A 19,468-nucleotide genomic window follows, 5' to 3' on the forward strand; every position below is an offset into this window, starting at 1 on the left:
GAAGTGAATTTTTTCGGCGTCCTGTAAGTTAATTTTCTCCATCTGCATTCTTGTGTGTTGTGATTACGCTGACTCCTGAACGGCCCGACATGTCTCCTTCTTCACGTATCACCGTCACGTCCCCATCACTGAGCCTCATAACTGAAAGACTCCTTTCTGGATCTCTTCGGTTTTATCACTCCTAGATTAATTTTGCCTATTTATTATAATTAAAGAAGTATTCTCAACTTAAGCATATATGGCATATCCACCCACCTCTGGAACCCTCACCTCCGGGGTCCGGTGACCCCCCGTTGACTGATTCCCTGAACTTATCTCATTCTGTAACTTCAATAGAGAGGGCACGACAACCTCTCCTTTTAGAGTGCCAGTTGGCTGTGAACAAGCAACCCACCAGACACCCGTTCACCCGATAGGTGAGGGTCCTAACGGTGGGACCCTCACCTATCAGGCATTTATGGCATATCCTATGGCTATGCCACAAATGCTTAAGCACTGCATCCCTCTCCTCTAACAGTAAAAAGTGTTGAAACATCCCCTTACTTAGTAATGATTCACATGGAGGACGGAACCATTGCGGCAAAAGTATGTGGCAAAAAGTTATTCATTTACTATTCTATATGGGGGCAGCCATTTTGCCAGAGCTGCTGCAACAGTCAGAAAGTGACCATTTGACATCTTTGGGAGAGTGTAGTGGGCATGCTCTGTGACGTGTGCAGTCGTCACTATGCAGAGAAGGGAGAAGAACGGTCCCTGTCAACTATTGCCAATGATGGCATCCGCTGCCATACACGGGAGTGTTATCTACCTTCAGCTTTACAACAGAGATATTACCTTTTATTGTAACCCTGCCCTGTGATTTTCTGCTTTGGACAATCACCAATAATATGCTGATTAAACTGTTCCCCTCTACTGAGACCCCCCAATGATCGTCTGTGGGAGAGGGGACGTGTAATCGATAGCAAGTGTTCAATTTCCCTGCAGTGCCTCCACAGGGGAAATAAAGTAATACACAATACTCATTGAAATCAATCAGCTGTACATGAAATGCACTGAGGTGCCGGGTCTATCGGAGTGGGATGTTCTTTGTAGCCACTTTTGGCTCTGGCTCATACATCCAAAACAAGGACCCTCCCTCTATTAACTGAGAATTCCCTAATAGGATATTTGAAAATGGGTTTTCTAAACTAGACAACTACTTATAAAGGAACTCCGGGTGTCAATGTGTCATTGCTTCAGAACACCAGAGTCTATACACCCCAGTTCTGCATTTCTAAGCCTCGATGTCCCATTCTCTTGAAAATCCAAGTGCTTTTGCGTCCATGCTCTGGAACAGAGAGTATCAGTGTGTCCGTGTTCTAGAACTCCAAGTGTCTTCATACCACAAGTTTATTTTTCATTTAACCCTAAAAATACAAACCTGCACCCAAAATAATGCCATGTATTAGAACCTTGCAACGCCAAAAACAAATTTCTGCATCCAGACTTCGATTCCTGACCCACCGCTAAAGCTAATGACTGACACACCGCCAATACTTGCTCATTGGAAAGCCGGTCAATGCATTATGTAACTCCTGAAAAATCAACTATTCGTCTTTGTGAGTTCCAGGAAATTTTGTTAAATGTTAACTTTTACGTTGTTTCTCCCGATACACCGGTGCAGTGCTGAGAAAAACAAACAAGAACATAAATGGAACATTTGATCAGTGGTTTGGCCGCGGTGCAGTAACAGCTTATACCTCCGCATCCAGATCTCACGTCCCGCTGTGTATGGGATTGTACCAGTCAGGAGCGATTGATTCCTCCTCTGCGACTTCCTCTTAGAAGGTCACGAGTTCAATATCCGTTACTTAGGGTGGGTGGGTGACTTCGTTAATGTGGTATTCTCTTATAGCGTTGTCCTGCCAGTGGCGAGGAATGTAGAACACACATTATATGAAATTATTCTTCTTTATACCTTTTATCTATATTCATTTATGGAGCAATTCATTCTGGACCTTTCTCCAACATTGCTGGGAATTTCATCTGTCCTGGTAATAAAAGTCATTCAGATGCCTGGTCACTGCAGACACTTATCAATATATCTATTAAAAAATCTTGATATAATGATGGCATACCCTTAAATTTCCACATCAGGGTGCCCTTTAAGGGTCAGCCCGCACAGAGTTTTTGTTGCTACTTTTGACATGGATACCGCATCGGAATCGGTAAAAAACTAAACAAAACAAAAACGGCCCAAATTGGCGTTTTTAAAATTGATTTCAATGGGAGGCAGAGGCGTTTTTCCTGGGCGGCAAAAGCTGCATTTTCTTTCTTCAAGCGGTTTCCGCCTCTGACCACCCTTAGAAATCCATTGGAGGCAGGAAAAAACTGCGGCGCTCGATTTTGAGGTTTGGTTTTTTTTTTGCAGCGTTTTTGCACGGCCGCGGGCAAAAAACGCTAAATAAAAAGCATCCAGAAACGCTGGCAATTAAAAATATATATATTTTTTTCTGCCTGTCAAAAAATTGCCTACAGCCACCACTAGAGGGAGCTTACAACATACTGTTTTATTATCATGTCTAATGTGTATGCAGTAAGCTCCTAAGCTCCCCCTAGTGGTGGCTGCAGGTAGCTAAAGTTTTATCATTTAACTTCATGGCTATGCAGAACATTTTGGGATTTTGTATCAGAAAAACACTATAAAGATATATTAAGAAATTAATAAGCACGGAATTATGGACCTATTTTAGATATAAAAAAAAATGGTGTTCAACGGTGGACATTCACTTTAAGATTAGCTATGAAAAGAACTTCATGAAAGGGGTTATCTGGGATTTTAAAATTGATAGCCTATCCTTCGGATAGGCCATTAATATTTAGATCAGTGTTGGTCCGACTATCAGTACCCCCGCTGATCAGCTGTTTGAAGGGACTCGGGTGCAATACCTTGCATAGCCACTACAAATGTAACGGCGCGTGCAAGTATGAACGAGAAGACAAACCATTACAATGAAAAACCTGCGGCACTCGTACGAGCGCCGCTGCTCCTTTAAACAGCTGATTGGTGGGGGTCCCGAGAGTGGTACCCCCACCGATCTAATATTGATGGCCTATTCTAAGGGTAGGACATCAATTTTAAAAACCTGGATAACCCCTTATAGGAAACTTATATACAGTAATTGTCAACTCCAAGCAGCCAGACCAGAATTCCCCAGCGCCAAATATAAAGATATATCCACTCTGTGTTCTAAATTCTTCTCGTCTTCTAGCGGCTGTCTGCGCATAGTTAAGGGTTAAAGGAGGAAATAATAAGGCTTTTCTCTTCTGCTTTCTAATGAAAATGCCTTGCACTTCAGAAGAACTTGCTTAATAATTCAGGCACTGAGGGTGGAAAAGACGGAGCAACATATGCTGGTAATTGTAGTAAGAAATAGTTTAATCTTTCATGATCAATACCGGAGCTTCCCCTGTGGTGTTAAAAGGAGAGTGCTGTGTAGGAACATGTAGCAGAGCCAGTTCTGTAACATCATTCTCATCTAAGTCCACTGAGATATTCCTTATTGATAACATAAACAGAATGTGAGTCCTATTCCATGTAATTAGTTGTGCCCGCGCTGAGGAACGCAAACCGTAAGCCAACGCCGCTATGTAACTTACTAGTTAAAGGGACAGATAAATGTTTATAAAGAGTGGGCAGATTGGCTGTGACACCTAATCAATATACTCCGGTTTATTATAATCTATTCTTTACATAGCACGTATATATATTCCATCATGATGTACGCAACTCCGAACAATCCAAGATGACCGCTGGCATTGCAATTAGGATATCTTCAGGGAGAACATTATTGTGTATGTCCAACGTCGGGCATTAATTTACAGTTTACATGTAGTAAACTCCTATAGTAGTCTACATAAAAAGTTGGGTGACTTTGTAAATCTATTACATTACTTATCCTGTACTGATCCTGACCTTGTATTATATTCCAGAGCTGCATTCACAATTCTGCAGAATTCAGAGCTGAAATCTCCCAGCGTCCCTTGAGCTTGCCCTGGTCACTTAATTTTGGGAGGTGTTGATTTTAAACCAAGCGCTTTACAGCAATTTAAGAAAAACTATATTTACAGTACCCAATGTGCATGTTCCCCCATATACACCAGGAAAATCTCCCAAGGTATACGCCGAATGTATGACCCCCGCTGTATGGAGCAATTGTGTATACTGTTGCATTCGCCACTTATTGACTCGCTATACCGCGTAGTGATCCACATGTATTGAAAAGAGTAGTTGGCCATGCTTTTCAATACAGTAAAAACAAATATGTATACAGCTATTGGCTTATATAAACCTGTAGATACATCATAGTATAAGTAGCAGTTGAACCCAGGCCCTGGTTATGCCCAAAGACCCCGGTCACATTAGAGCAAACCAGTATTATATTTGGCACATAGTACTCGAGGGGGGGGGGGGGCTGTTACAGATTTTGCATTGGAGCTCAGGATCTACAAGTTAGGCCACATGCATAACACCGTAGCCGTAATCCCGGTCCGTGATTGCGGCTACGGTCATCCGCATTTGCGAGCCGTGCTCCCATTATAAAGTATGGGAGCACAGTCCGTAAATTAAAAAAATTGGACATGTCCTATTTGTATGGAAGCTTTCTACAGGCCGGACACCTTCCCGTAAATATACAGGAAGGTGTCTGTCGGCCATAGAAATGAATGGGTCCGTAATTACAGATGTAATTAGGCCTAGTTTAGACCTGCATTGGTGTTTCTGTTGTGCTGCTCCGTCAGAGAAGTAGAACAACGAAAATGCCGAAAGCGCTAGTTCCGTTGTCCAACGAACACCATCAGCGCCCGAGAGAACCTGTTGATTTTAATGGGTTCCTGAGGCATTCCGCTATTATGTCCGGTATTTTCAGCTGGATCTGTGACAGTGGTGCCTGACGGCTTCTCCAACGTAGATGTGAACGGGCCCTTAAATGCAACTTGCGCCTAGCAGCGGGGTACAATTTTATTGAACTGCACACATTAGGGGAGAATTAAGAATTCATTGCATTGAGAAACTGGCTACACTGGTGACAAGGGGCATATTTATTAGGAGTCATTGCCACTTTTGCAGACTTCCAAGTGCAATTGATTTATTGAAGATTTCTTTTAATTTTCTGTTCAGAGAAGAATTGCTGAGCGATGACTGATACAGCCCGCTGTGGCGCAATAGTGTCTCCGTATTCCCCAATAGAGCTGAGTTCACACGGCGCGGATACGCTAGGTAAAAAAACACACCAAACTGTGGTGTCGTTTTTCGCCCGACATGTCCGCTGCATCAAAACTGCAGCACTTAGCCGGTCTGCCTCCTGGGATGACGTTTCATCCCAGGAGACTGCAGCCTGTCATTGGCTGCAGCGACGGTCACGTGAGATGAAGCGTCATCCCAGGAGGCCGGCCCTCTGTTGTCACTCAGGCCGGCCGCCTGGGATGACTTTTATTCCATGTGACCGCTGCTAGAGCCTGTGTTTGGCTGCAGCGGTCACATGGGATGAAACATCATCCCTGGAGGCCGGACTGGAGGAAGAAACACAGACTTCTGGGTAAGTATAAGATTTTTATTGAGTTGCGTTTCTTGCGGCGGACTCGCTGTGAACCTGCCGCAAACACATCTGCTTTTTTTTTTGTGGGTTTTACCTACCATTGAATTCAATGGGGAAAATCCGCAACAAATAAGCAGCGTTTAGGCAAATACAACTGACATGATGCACCGCAGGTCTATTTCTGAGCCCTTTTTTCGCGCAGTATATACGCAGCCTGTGGATGAGATTTGTTTTATCTCATCCACTTTGCTGCTACTGTATTTGCTGCGGATTTTCTGCAACTAATTCCGTAGTGGAAAATCCACAGTATTTACGCAACGTGTGAACTGACCCTGGGTGTTTCATTGACCTGGCATATCTAAAAGCAAGTGTACGAGTATTAGTAAATGTCCCTCATATGGTGTAACTGGCAACTGTTGTGCCGCAATCGGCTCTCAACCAAAGGGAAAAAAGAGTGCTGCCTCTCCCCTCATGCATGATGTACCCTGGGCTCCAGCTTATAGGACATGTACACGTTTTGAATAGAATTATTTTTTTAATTGCCTTTTTATTAATTTTTTTTTTTTTTACTTTTTATGATACTGCTTTTTATGTATCCTGTATACATAGAATCTGCTGAGAGAGAGCGATACAACCTCTGTCAGTTCAGCCAAACAGTTCCTTCTTCTATAACAAAATGTCAGGAAGGCGTCATGACCCAAACTTTTTCCAGCATGTCGAAAAATCTCTGAAACACTCAATCCCCTCCCTCAATATGGCGCGCTTCAGTCTGTCTGTGGTCGCTTTAGCATAGACATGTATTCTATAATAGCAGGAGACAATCTGTACTCCAGTTATACCAGCGCCAGCAGCGTCCTATGGCCGGTTTACACTGTGTGGCAGGTGTCTCTGTTATCAGCTGAATACTGAGGACCTTTCCAACCTTTAAATGTCTGCCGGAGAAACCTGTGACCATGTGGAAACTGTTTCTCGTTGATCGTGTCGCCGTTTGACATTTTCCAATCCGAGAAATCCGATATTCAGCATTTAGACAATTGGTTTCATGTCAGAGGAAATTTCAAAGGCCAACAAATGAATAGGTCACAGTGCGGCCTGTGTCTTTCTTTTGGAACGTCACCTTGTGCATATCAATGGGACTTTTTATACGCTAATGAGATGTGATGTAGTCCTGAAAACGCAGTAAAAAAACGTACAATCCGGAAATGAAGAGGTTCATTATTGATATTGATGACTGTTCCCCTTAGATTTGGATTTGGTGTAGGTCTGAGCTCTTAAAAAGCCCCCTAATATTATCATTTACCAAATCTAGATGACACAGGATCTCTGCATTCTGTCAGTGAATAGAAACATTCAGGATCTGAAAACCTGTCGTATCTAACTTTGCTTAAATTTGTTTCAATGTATCAATCTAGGCAATCCTCTGAGCTATACGCAGCAGCACAAATCTCTCTCTGGTCATGGACTCCAGGCTAATAGCTCTTACCTACGCTGATACATTGTAGCAAATTAGCAGGACAGGGGAGAGATTTGTGCTGCTGCTGCGTTTAGCTCATTACTTTAGCTACATTGTAACAAATCCGTAGCTGTGAGTAGCATTTGATTAAAGCAAGTTTTCAGCCTGAATGTCTCCATCCTCTGAAAGTAAGCAGAAATCTTGAAAATGGTGAATAATTTAAAAACATCATATATTAAAAAATGTGTTGATTTATTTAAAAGTTTATGCAGAATTGCGGTGTGTATATACATAGGGTTCAATGTATGCGGTAGGTTTACAAACAGTCCACAGAACAATCCTGCAGTGGGGATCCCCGAGATGTCATTTTAAGGACCCAATTACCACATTATCTTTATTACAAACTTTCACCTAAAAATGTTAAGTGGCACTCTACCCCATGCAGAGTCGGACTGATCCAACACAATACTAGAGGATCCTACCAGAGTCGTAACCCGAAGCTTCTGGGCCCAACCATGTACCTACCATGCGCCATTTATAATACCGGTGTCTTCTTATTTAGCATTGGGGCCATTTCGACCCCCTCAGACACCAGGGCCCGGGTAGGATGGCTACCTCTGCACCCCCATAGTTATGCCCCTGGATCCTCTGGTGTGCCCAAGCACCCGTTATTTAAAGCCAATCCCCTTCAGGTTATGTGTTTTCTGCATGGTGATAATGGGACGATGAACTTTTTCTTGATAAATGCAAAATGAAATATCAAAACTTCTAATAAAACCTGCACGGACGGAAGAGTTCTGCGTTCCGCTCCCATCCACAGGATCATTGCTGTTTGCTTTTGACACGTTCCTTGCCATCATCTTCTTATTTCTCATGTACATGATCAAGGAAAGGGCAACAGTTCAGCGCAGAACAGCCCACAGCGGATATGGTATCGGTGGGAAGACTTGTAACAGCGGAGATCTCATTTATGTTGTGATGGTTGAGCATGTCGGCTCGTTGACAAACGTCATTGCACGGTGAATGGCATTAAAGGACAAGTCCGCCTGAAATTGAAATTTGTGCTGCTTGAAGTGAACACCAGAGGTTTGAGCTGCTGTTTGTGGTAAATCTGCCCCCACCCCCTCCCAATGTGCACAGCAGTTGTCAGATCTGGTCCCTGTCACAGCAGAAAGGTGTTTCAATGTGGCACTTTGCAGAAAAGCATCATGGCCCTTAAGTCCACACATAGGTAAATACTGCGGATTTTCCACAACTGATTTCATTGCGGAAAATTCGCAGCGTAATACAGTAGCAGCAGAGTGGATGAGACGAACAAATCTCATTCCTACACAGCGTGCCAAAAAACTGTTTATAGATTGACCTGCGGTGCCTTTTTAAAAAATCTGCAGCATGTCCGCTGATGTTGCGGAAGCACTGGTTTTCTGTTTTGGGTCGTTCCCATTGAAATGGGGAGGTAAAACCCGCAATAAATAGCAGATGTTGCGATTTTTGCAGCGGAAAAGCGGCAATTTCGCCTCCCAAAAATCCCAACTCAGAAAGAAACATTAAACCTGCACTTACCCAGGTCACTCTGCTCCTGCATCCAGCCCGGCCCCCTGGGATGAAGTTTCAGCCCATGTGACTGCTGCAGCCAATCACAGGCTGCAGCAGTCACATGTGATGAAACAATATCCCAGGGTGGCCGGTCTGCAGGACGTCCGAGGGACACGTCGTCGTGGCTACGGGCAAGTATAGACTTTTTTTTACGTGCTGTTTTCCGCAGCGGACATTCTGGCCAAAAAACGGCACTACAATTTTTCGTGCAGTATTTTGGACGGAAATTCCTGTGGCGTCCAGTGCGGATAGCTGTGTACTTTTACCTGCCCTGTGTGAACATACCCTACTACAGAAAAGTTGCTGTATACATCCCTGTGTCTTCAGAACTGACCAAAGAAACAAGGTCACCAGGGAGTCTTGATCCCTCACAAGATACTGTTACTAGTCATAATCTTGGGGGTTTGTCCGGGATCTGCTTTTTGTCCTCAGAAACGGCACCATTCTTGTCCATGGGCCGTGTCTGGTGATAACGTGAATGGGGATTAGCTGCAAAATCGAAAACATCCCGTTTAGGCTTCCTTTTATAGCATTTTTTTTGCTAATACTGTTACTACTTCCCTGCTTCGTCCGGGCCTCATATCTAGTTACTGCGCATGCGCCACTATAGCGTCCCATTGTGCGCACGCACCAGAACATCGATGCGCAAGCATGGGATTTTGCGTGTGCTGGGGGGAGGCGAGGGGCTATCAAAAGTAAGGAGGTGGGGTTAACTCGGAAAGGCTTGAGGAATGAAGATATGACTCTTATGCTCCTCAGCACATGGCGCGTGAACACTAAAAAAAAAACTGAACACTAAAGTTTCGGAGCCGACTTAGATGATAATTATGCTGGTGACTGGTTCCCTTTAAGCTTTGTGTACTTATTTGATTGTTTCGGTAGAAGCCGGATTTCCTTCAATGAGTTAAAACACATCATCTGTTGGTTAAATCCTCATCTGACTTATTTTGTGTGGCGGCTTCCATTCTGCATCTGTCGCAACCCTCCAGGCTCCGTATATTACACATCATGACAATATGCCTTCTTACATACACTCCACGCGCACTTCATCCCGGCTGTACGATGTGTATGTCCAAGCATCACCGAGCATAAAGTGGAGGCATCTTGAGCTCCAAACCCTCTCCTTTGCAGTTGACCGATGGCACTACACATATGATGCTGAAGACAAGTAGAGCAGTCAGTCAACCACCGAGGGGAGTGGTCGGTGCTCTAGAGGACGGACACTTCCCGGTTTGGCGGACTGGAAACCTAATTTGCATACGGCACGTGGCAGAATCCAACTAAAGGTACTATTACTCAGCCAGTCGTGGGCTGTGTAAACGAGACAGCTCATTCATCGGCACTCTTTTGTTCCCATCACATGGAGCAATGATTGGTTATGTATGGGAACGAGCGCTATGAACTACTATCGCTTGTCCGTATACGTTTTCATCGTGTCGGCCGCACGGCTCCCTGTTATCAATTCTGCATAAAAGAGCAGATCAGCCAATGAACGAGCGTTTGCTTGTTAATCGGCCGATCATTGCCCTTATTACACAGGGCAACGATCATTGGGCCGTGTAATATGGCCTTTAGACTGATGCAAGGAGGCAGGTATAGAATCGAGGTATATTTCTACTGCTTTCCCCTATAGTGAACTAGCCTGGTTAGCAGTTTGGGAGCCTCAAAAATGATGATAGACTCCCTGTAAGTGACGTGGCTTAAAGGGGTTTCCACACTTTATGGCATAAAAGTCTAATCAATCTTAGGACCTCCAACAATCCAGAGAATGGGGGTGCCTGGTCCTTATGATGGAGTAGTCTCTGCACGGTCATTCTTAATTAAGTTCAGTGAAGAAATAGCTGAATGAGGTTTTGTTAGAAGGGTCTCCAGACCATATGCTCATTGTGGGGGTCCTACTGTTGGAGTGTCAGGGATCATTACCATGTATATTGTTTTCAAAAACATTATTGCTTTATATCAGTATATTCCACAAAGATTTGTAAATGAAACAAGATGGAACCTGTATCAGGGGCACGCCTATGGAGACACCGCCCCTGGAATGCAAGAGGAGTGTACAGAAGAACTTACAGCTGAGGAGCCAATGGGGCTTAAGCACATCCCACATCTCTAGGGAGGAGATTGTGTTTCTTTCTTTGTTCAATAAAAAGTTCAGTTCTTACTTCCTACTTAACTGAGGGAAGATGTGTACCAACATTTGTCTGTCTGGTGTACTTTTTCCACGCATGCCCTCAGATTCCAACATTCAGAGGTGGTTATTCGGTGTGAAATAACAGGGAAAAGGAAGTTTTACCCTGACAGGAGTAGCTGGTGAGTCCTTGTTTTCTATGAAACATTACATGTTACCCATTGAAATCAATCAAAAATGGGGATGATCCACCATCCAGTATAAGGAAACCTCATAGGGCATTTGAGAAGATCTTTGAACTAGAGAACCCCTTTAAATTGTAGATATAAGAGGATTGTACGCGCCAACCACTGAAGTTTGACTAATAATTCCCATAGCCATAGGATTCGCCAATACAGATTGCAGCCTTATAAGGGTTTTAGTTAATAGCTTTATGCATATTGTAAAGTTCTGCAAGTTTTTAATATACTATGATTCCAGTTGTCATCACTTTCAAGATCTCTGCTTGCTGTTTGTAATTTGATTTCATTCTGGTTTACATCCAAAAGCTTATCACACATTCCAATCATGTTTTTCTGACAAGTGTGCAGCTCTTTAGAAGACAGAGCTCTGATGCACTGTAACAAGCCATGCACCTGTGTCATTTGGACAGAATCAGGAAGGTTTTGAAACCTCTGGATGTAAGCAAAAAAAAGAGTCTATTTACTGACAAGCAAGCAGAGGTCTTAAAAAGGTAGACCTACAACCACATTCTATCAAAAGTCCTGCAACTTCATATACTACGTGTGAATACCATATACACATCTCTAAGGGCTCAAGCACATGGGCGTATTATGGCTGCTTACAACCTCTGAGTTGGGCCCCATGCACACGACCGTATTTTTTCTCTCCCGTAAATACGGGCCGTAAATACAGGCCCATTGTCACACGTTTTTAACCCGTATATACGGACCCGTGCCTGTAAACATGGGTCAGTTGTCATCCGTATTCCACCCGTATTTACGGACCCGTAAAAAAAGGGGGCTGGAAATGTCACATGATCGCTCAGACGCCATTTTCTGTTTCTCTTTATTCAAACATTTAAATAACCTGACGTCGCCCAGCAACGCTCCCGTAATTACAGGTGCACACACACGTAGCCACCCATAATTACGGGAGCCCCATAGACTTCTATGGGCCTGCCGGTGCCGTAATTACAGCCTGAAATAGGACATGTTCTATATTTTTCAACGGCACGGGCACCTTCCCGTACGCAAACAGGAAGGTACCCGTGGCCAATAGAAGTATATGGGCCCGTAATTATTCGTGTGCATGGGGCCTTATACAAAATCCTGATATGGCCCCCATAGAAGTCTATGAACCCTCCTGTACCTCCGTATGCCTCAGAATTCAGACAGACAGTTGTGGCACGGCTTGGACGCCATAATTCGGTGCCATCGGCTCGTACAATAGGTCAGCACGCTAGCTCCGGGTCACGTAGATGGAGCCTAATAACTTGACTGACTGGATATTATAGGATTTTAAGACGACACAACAAATCGGTATTGCATTCATTTATTGCACTTTAAAACTTCCCTTCCACACACCAAGAAGCGGAAAACAATTCTAGATAGCCCAAACTGATAAAATAACATCTCTATAGAAAAGAACCCCAATTTACAGCAATTCAAGTCTTGATTTTTAATAGATCATCTGGGAGCAGCAAGTTATATACAGTAAGAACTTTCTTCTTCTTTTAGCAAATATATCATATATACTTATTTTACATGACGACCAAAATATACAGTATAGGTTACACATAGCAGTGACAGGTCTGTATATATATATATTATACACACACAGCAGCAGCAATAGAATGAGGGTGAGCGTAGATTATGGAGTAATATCTGCAATGTGCTTCTCACCCTGTATATAAGTCAGTAGTGCGTCCTACTCAGCAGTGATCTCCTGTGCGGGAAGAATCTTAGAGGAAAACAAAAAACTTTTTAAAAACTTTTGACATACGACATGTCAGAAGTTTTGATCAGCACGGGGACCTCCACCGATCGCTAAAACGAAGCGGCAGAAGCGCTGGTTTCTGATCGGCTTTCCTCGGGAGCGGTGTACGGGTTCATAGACTTTCTATTGAGCCAAAAACACCACTTGTTCAGCTTTCCGAAGAAAGCCGATCCGAAACTGAGCGGCACAAGGCTCGCCTGAGCGCTTCTGCCGCTTCGTTTTAGCTATCGGTGGGGGTCTCCGTGCTCGAATCCCCACCAATCAAAACTTCTGACCTGTCACTATGTTAAAAGTTTACCCTTTAAAGAAACACTGCAGGCAAAACGCATACACTGGTAGAGATATACTAAGCAAAATGCACCAGAATTATGTAACAGACTGCGCCCAAAAAGTGGCGCACACGGCATGTGTTTTAGACGCTCGACACCTTCATAGACCGTTTTGAAAAGGTTTTTTTTTTTTTTTTTTTTTAAAAAAAGGGGCAGCAGCAAAATGCACCAGACTTATTAATGTCATGCGTAATTTTTTTTTATGCTAAATACTGGTGTGAAATACGCCAAGAGGTGGCATAAGAAAAGGAAAAAAAATTGTCTAACGAGAGGCGCCAAATTTACCATGCAGTGTGCGCTACTGTAACAAATTTGGCGCAGTTTGCGTCTGTTCTCGTTTTCTCCTGTCAAATTTTAAGACAGAATTGAGAAATCTCCCCCCCCATTGTGTTATGCTCAGTGCCGGGCCGCAGGGGACGGTGCATGACACAGATTCTCTCGTTTTTTAGTTCCCTGTGGCCTGCTCTGTGCCATCAGGGGCTGCACTGGATAACAAAATGTTGTTCAATTTGCGTGGAGTGTTACTTTAAAAAAAAGTTTTGTGAATTAAAATGTCTCCTGACCCCCCCTAACCCCCCATAGACAGCGCCACTCTGGGCCAAAGGCTATGCCAAGTGTTGTTGCTCAACCCCATTCACTTGGGCATGAGCTGCAATACCAGACTCAGCCCAAGAACAAGAGTGGCGCTGTTTGAGAAAAAAACGTTTTTTTTTCTATTTTTATAAAACGCCATTAACTGTGCGCCTGTAAACATATCAGGGGATAGACCGTGATAACGTTTCCTGGATCTCTGCCCAACTGATATTCGTCTTGTATCAGATTATTATTATTACGGTTTTTAATATATATTTAATACATATCAGTTCACACTGGTCAAAAGGCGAGTGCAAAGTATCTGCAGATAACCCGGCCATTGTTACCGGCTATCACCACTCCGCTATCGATCTATATTTTCCTTTTAGCGTTACCGGTATTACATGTCTGGGTGTCCCTGGATCTCTCAAGTCTCGGTCGGCCTGGCTTCTTTATGGACTCTCAGTAGTAGGATTTTCAAGCGATAGTACATAGACCGACCTAAGTGCTATATACATGGGAGCGATGGACATTCGTATATCTATGGCGTGGTTTGCAAGGTTGATGTCTCCATGGTCCCCGAGGACCTCACTTTCTGACTGCTGCACAATGACACCATGCATATCTAGCATCTACCACCTCCCCCTCCCCCGCTGCGTCCATATCCCTCACATCCACTTTTATGTTTCCAACCATTGACAAGGTCCAATATGCTCCATGTTTCAAGACTCAGTCATTTGTCGTGCTCCTAACCTGTTCTCTTTCTCCAAAGAAAGTCTGGCGTAACAAGAGTTAACAGAGTAGTACATTGCTCAGAAACCTCTCCTGTGTTATAGCGCTCCAGTCAGGCACATTAAGATGAGGACGTGCAGTCCTAACAGGTAGGTGAGGAACAAATAGCGAGATTTCGATCTGGAGGTCAGCAACTTCGAGCAGTAAAGACTTCGACCATGCAGCCACCTCCGTACAGACACGTTACAGCTCTTGATCTACAAGAAAAGTTAAAAAAAATAAAATTAATTGTCACCAAGTGATTGTGGTTTCTCCATAAATCAGTAATGTGCTCAGGACTTCAGATTGTGGCTACAGTAGCCCAATGTTTCCCGATATTGACTGGCTGAAGTGAAATTAGTATCGATAGAACAGACAAGGCGTACGTAGCAGAGAGGCAGAACATGAGACTGCTAAGGGGCCCATGGAGAGAAAGGGGCCCAGACCTGGCTGGTCCTAACCCCTTTGCTACTAAGGGTCCTCATACATGGGCCGTGTAAACGAGCGCCACTCAACACGACAGCTCGTTTGGCGCCATTTTGCTCCTTGCACATGGAGCTATGATCGGTAATGTTTGACAAGGAGCATTCGTTACCACAATCGTTCGCCCCCGGTGCATTTCCATCATGTCGGCAGCACATTGATGTTTACACAGGAAGATGTGCTTCCGAAAACGATAATTTTTGCAGCATAAACAATGATCGGGAACGAGAGTTCACATGTATGCGCGTTTGCCAGATAATTGGCGCATGTAAAAGGGCCTAAGGGCTCATTCAGACGAGCGTAAAATTCGACGGTGTGCTGTGCGTGCAATTCGCGCACCGCACACGGACCCATTGACTTCAATGGAGCCATTCACACATGGAGATTTCACGCACCTACACGCCCATTGAAGTCAACGGTTGCATGAAAATCACGGACAGCACACACAGATGCACATTGCGCATCAATTCTGTTGAAAGACGTGCTTTTGTGAGTGCGTGAAAAACACACGTCACTCGCAAAGCACAGATGCAATAATGCAAAGCACACAGACTACATCTACTTGCGGAAATCTGTCAAGCTCGTGTGAACGTAGCCTTAAGTGGTGAGAATCTGTGCAGGACTCCCCCTTCTAGAAAAGAACTGCATGGTTAGCAAAGGAGGGGTGTGGAATTAACCCAAGGGTCTTAGAAAGGGCGTAAAGGGGGCAACCAATACCAGGCCCTTCTGTCCTGGGTGGCAAAACGCAGCGCCATAAAGGGGAGGGGGCCATGTTGATATTTGCAATGTATGCCATCGAATAGGAATTTACTGTTCGCAGAGTTATATTCTGAGTAGGATCAATGATTAAGGCTTCCCGTTCGTCGTCGGACTCCATCTGGAGAGAGAACTCGTAGTCTCTGGAAGATGACTTTGTTTCGAGCCTAAAACAGACAGACACAACACATTTGTAAATGAGGACGGCTGTGCCAGTTCTGGATAATTAGGTGGCATTTGCAGACATAGATTACACGAGGAGCGAAGAAAATCAGAATAATAGAATGTTTGTACTCATTTAAAGGGGTACCCCCCCCCCCCCCCATCTTATAAACTGATGGCGTATTGCTAGGAAATTCCATCACTTTATAATAGGTATGGGGGTTCGACCAAAGGGACCCCCACCAATACTGAGAGTAAAGAGTCTGCAGCGCCCACTTAGCCCTGCGTCACCCCCGGCCACCCACTGTGCAGGGACCCGCAGCACGGCCCTATTCAAGTAAATGGAGCTGGCTGCGGTTTCATGCATAACTGGGTCGACCTCTGTGCAGGGAAAAACAGTGACAGGGACGCAGCACTAAATGGGCACTGCAGAGTCTTCTTCAGTAGTCCTAGTCGGTCAATATGAGGCAGGTAAAGGAAACTTTGGTAGACTATTTAACAAATGTGACCATCATATTAAAATACTCCCAGGTGCATAGGTGTCTGTTCAGATTTAGATCTCAGTGAATTGAATATATAGTAGCACCCTAAATAATACAGGATTATTACCAGACTCTGCACTTTTATAGGTTAGTGTCCCAGGTTAAAAAAAAGAAAAAAAAAAGAAAGGAACCATGAGGAATTCAGATTCCCAGTGGTTTTCCTGTGAGCTCGCTGTTTTATGACAGTCCATATCTCCAGCACTATAGGCAGAGTACAAGCTGCAGTAAATGGCAGCCTGCATTCTGCATTCTGATGATCGATATGATGGAGTGTGAATTAGGGTAAATTTACACGCAACAGATCTCATGCGACTTAAAATCTGTTCCATTCATCTGACTTTGGTGGCTTCTACAGCATGTGCATTGTTACTCACCACATTCAGATGGAACGATTGCAGAAATGTTTGTAACAAATATGCTGCTCGAGTGTATGCACTTAGGCCAAATGCACACAATCCATACTATGTGCGGATTTCCCACATGTATTTTCGTGCGACAAATCCACCAAAATGTAAAAACCGCATATAACGCATAAAGATAACGCACTATTCGGTGCAGATTTTACCTGCGGTTTGGACACATATTTTCTGCACCAAATTCCGCAACATGTGCATGTAGCCTTAGGCCGGGTTCCCACGGGTCAGATACGCTGCATAAAAATCACACAGCCTATCCGGCCTGGAACTCGCAGTACATTCCATACGAAAAAATAGCACCACATTGTGGTGCGGTTTTTAGAACGGAATTTCCGCAGCAGAGAAAAGCGAAACGATCATACTTACTCTTCTGCGTGTAGTCCAGCCTCCCGGGATGTCTTTGTAGGCCATGTGACGCTGCATCCTGTGATTGGCTGCAGTGGTCACATGGGATGCAACGTTAGGAGGCCGGACTGCGGGAAGAAGGAGGGCGTTCTGGGCAAGTATGTTTTTGGTTTTTTTGCGGTGTAATCGCTGCAGAATTAAATTCCGCAACGCAGTTCAAGTTATTAACGTTTACGCTGCATTTTTTTCCGCTGCGTGGCCAAGAGATATTTTAAATCTCATCCACTTTGCGGATACTGTAAATGCTGCGGAATTTTCGCACAGAATTCTATTGCGGAAATTCCGCAGCATTTATGCCACGTGGGAACCCGGACTTGTAGTTGAGGTTTGGCACTGCCGTCATGTTATTTTTCACTCCTCTGACGTCATCACAGTTCATATCCAGCTTTCAGTAATTTAGGACAGGCTGGTTACTAGGGGCACGCTGCCTAACAACCAGTTCTTTTTATAGGATTGTCAGACAGCATGTCCCCGACACCCGGCCTGTCCTAGATTATTCTGGTCTTCATCTCAGGTGAGAATTGCAGATAAACTGAAGGCAGATAAGAGACTTTGCCCTACTCAAACCGCACATTTTCTTTCACTGCAGATTTTGAGGATCGGAACCTCTATTAATCAGCCAATAGGACCAATAACTTGTGAATGAGAGATCCTAAAACTGTTATACAGTGGCGGTTTCTCCCTACAGAAGTCATACATTAGATATTTATGCAATACCGGAATCCACCACAATCGGTTTAAGGAAAATAAATACATTTTCCCTGAGATGTAGGACCTGATACTCCCTCTGCTGGGAGTCCGGAAATGGAAAAAAAAAATGTATGTAAAGTGCTTCTTAAAGACATCCCCATCCCCTTCCTTCCACATTATTTTGCCGGAAGAAGCCGCAGCCGACAAACATTACAGGGAAAACCTAGTAATATATGGCATTCAGACTCTAATATGCCAGAACCGGAGCTGCTCTTACAGAGTGGGGGTCACAGTTCTATGATGGGAGTTTTAATTGAACGTAAATGAAGAAGAGTTTTAGGAGATACATGGTGCCGGTCTGCCCTTGTTTTTTGGAACGTTGTTACCATAGGAGTCCGCCGGAGATGCGTGCAAGGTAAGTTGACCAATATTATATCCCTGTAGATGGACAGGGTGGTCTTCATGGGACAACCTTTTTAATGTAAATTGTGCTACTTATGCCCAGGTCCTCCACCTTGCTGGAAACCAGGAGTTGCCAGTGACAGGCCATCCTTACTGACTGCACTATACGTGTACATCACTGGACCTACTGCATGATCCGGTCATGCGACTAGTCATTATGGATGGCGCGTCTCCAAAAGAGGAAAGAAGGGAACCAGGGCATCACTAGATGGGTAAGGTGACCAATTTAATATAAAACATAGCTCCACCTTGTGTTAATAATTCCAGATTAGGGTTACGTCAGTGGGTGATCTGATAACAAATAAGATCAGTGGCAGGGACCCCAAACCCCTTACTATAGTCCTGCTTATCCATGTCCCTGTGGCTTCTCGGTCAGCAGACATGGGTCGTTTAACAACATGCTGTGTCTACCGCTCTATGAGCAGGATACAGGCTACTGTAAACAGCAGCCTGTAGTCAGTGAATGATTTTATAGGGTACTGGTGAAGAATCAGATTTCCCACTATTCACAATTCTTTAATCTGAAACACTTTATTAAAGGGGTTTTCCACCTTCTGACAACGGATGACCTATCCACCGGATAGGTCATCAGTATATCTTCGGTGCGGGTCCGACACCCGGACCCCGCACCGATCAGCCGCTCCTGTGGCCTGCGGGCACCGGATGTTATGGCACATAATGCTATGTACAGAGCCCGGAAGCAGTTAGGTCTACATAGGAGCTGTAGACCCAGAACGGCAGGACATTTTAAATCAAGACGAAGCATTGGAGCAATAAAATATTAATTGCAAATATATACATTCCCATATTGGTATTAACCAGCAGATCCGGCCGGAGTTTATCATATATCAGGCAAGAATTTTGAATGTTTTATACTAAACAAAGAACCCAAACCTCTTATTCTGCTGTTCGGTGAGCTGTAGCGCCTCCTCTGCAGCTTCTCTCTGGGCCTTTTCCTCCGCCAGCCTGTCAGACACCACGGAGAGCTCTTGTTGTGTAGCATCATGACGGAGTTCGGCCTCTGCAAGTCTAAATAGAAAAAAAAAATACATTCATTCAGGGCCTTTAACCATTTCATGACCACGCCAAGAAATGTATCGATCACTTCTAACAACCGTACTGTTGTGC

The 19,468-nt window shown here is 44.2% G+C and overlaps 1 protein-coding gene and 1 long non-coding RNA gene across 3 annotated transcripts in view; one reads left to right on the forward strand and one right to left on the reverse strand.

Annotated features, from left to right (window-relative positions):
* Window positions 1-19,468, forward strand: part of LOC142660912 (uncharacterized) — a 93,656-nt gene that overhangs the window by 72,538 nt on the left and 1,650 nt on the right. The gene's annotated exons all lie outside the window — the stretch shown is intronic.
* Window positions 12,292-19,468, reverse strand: part of LOC142660910 (uncharacterized) — a 68,838-nt gene continuing 61,661 nt past the window's right edge. For both annotated transcript variants that reach the window (XM_075837981.1, XM_075837980.1), the window contains exons 27-29: window positions 19,235-19,369; window positions 15,719-15,830; window positions 12,292-14,642 (exon numbers count right to left, since the gene is read on the reverse strand). In XM_075837981.1, coding sequence (XP_075694096.1) covers window positions 14,484-14,642; window positions 15,719-15,830; window positions 19,235-19,369 — 406 coding nt within the window. In that variant the 3' untranslated portion in view covers window positions 12,292-14,483. The remainder of the gene's footprint in view (window positions 14,643-15,718; window positions 15,831-19,234; window positions 19,370-19,468) is intronic.

Source organism: Rhinoderma darwinii, chromosome 9 (assembly GCF_050947455.1).
Source record: "Rhinoderma darwinii isolate aRhiDar2 chromosome 9, aRhiDar2.hap1, whole genome shotgun sequence".
In the NCBI taxonomy this organism is placed as follows: domain Eukaryota; kingdom Metazoa; phylum Chordata; class Amphibia; order Anura; family Rhinodermatidae; genus Rhinoderma; species Rhinoderma darwinii.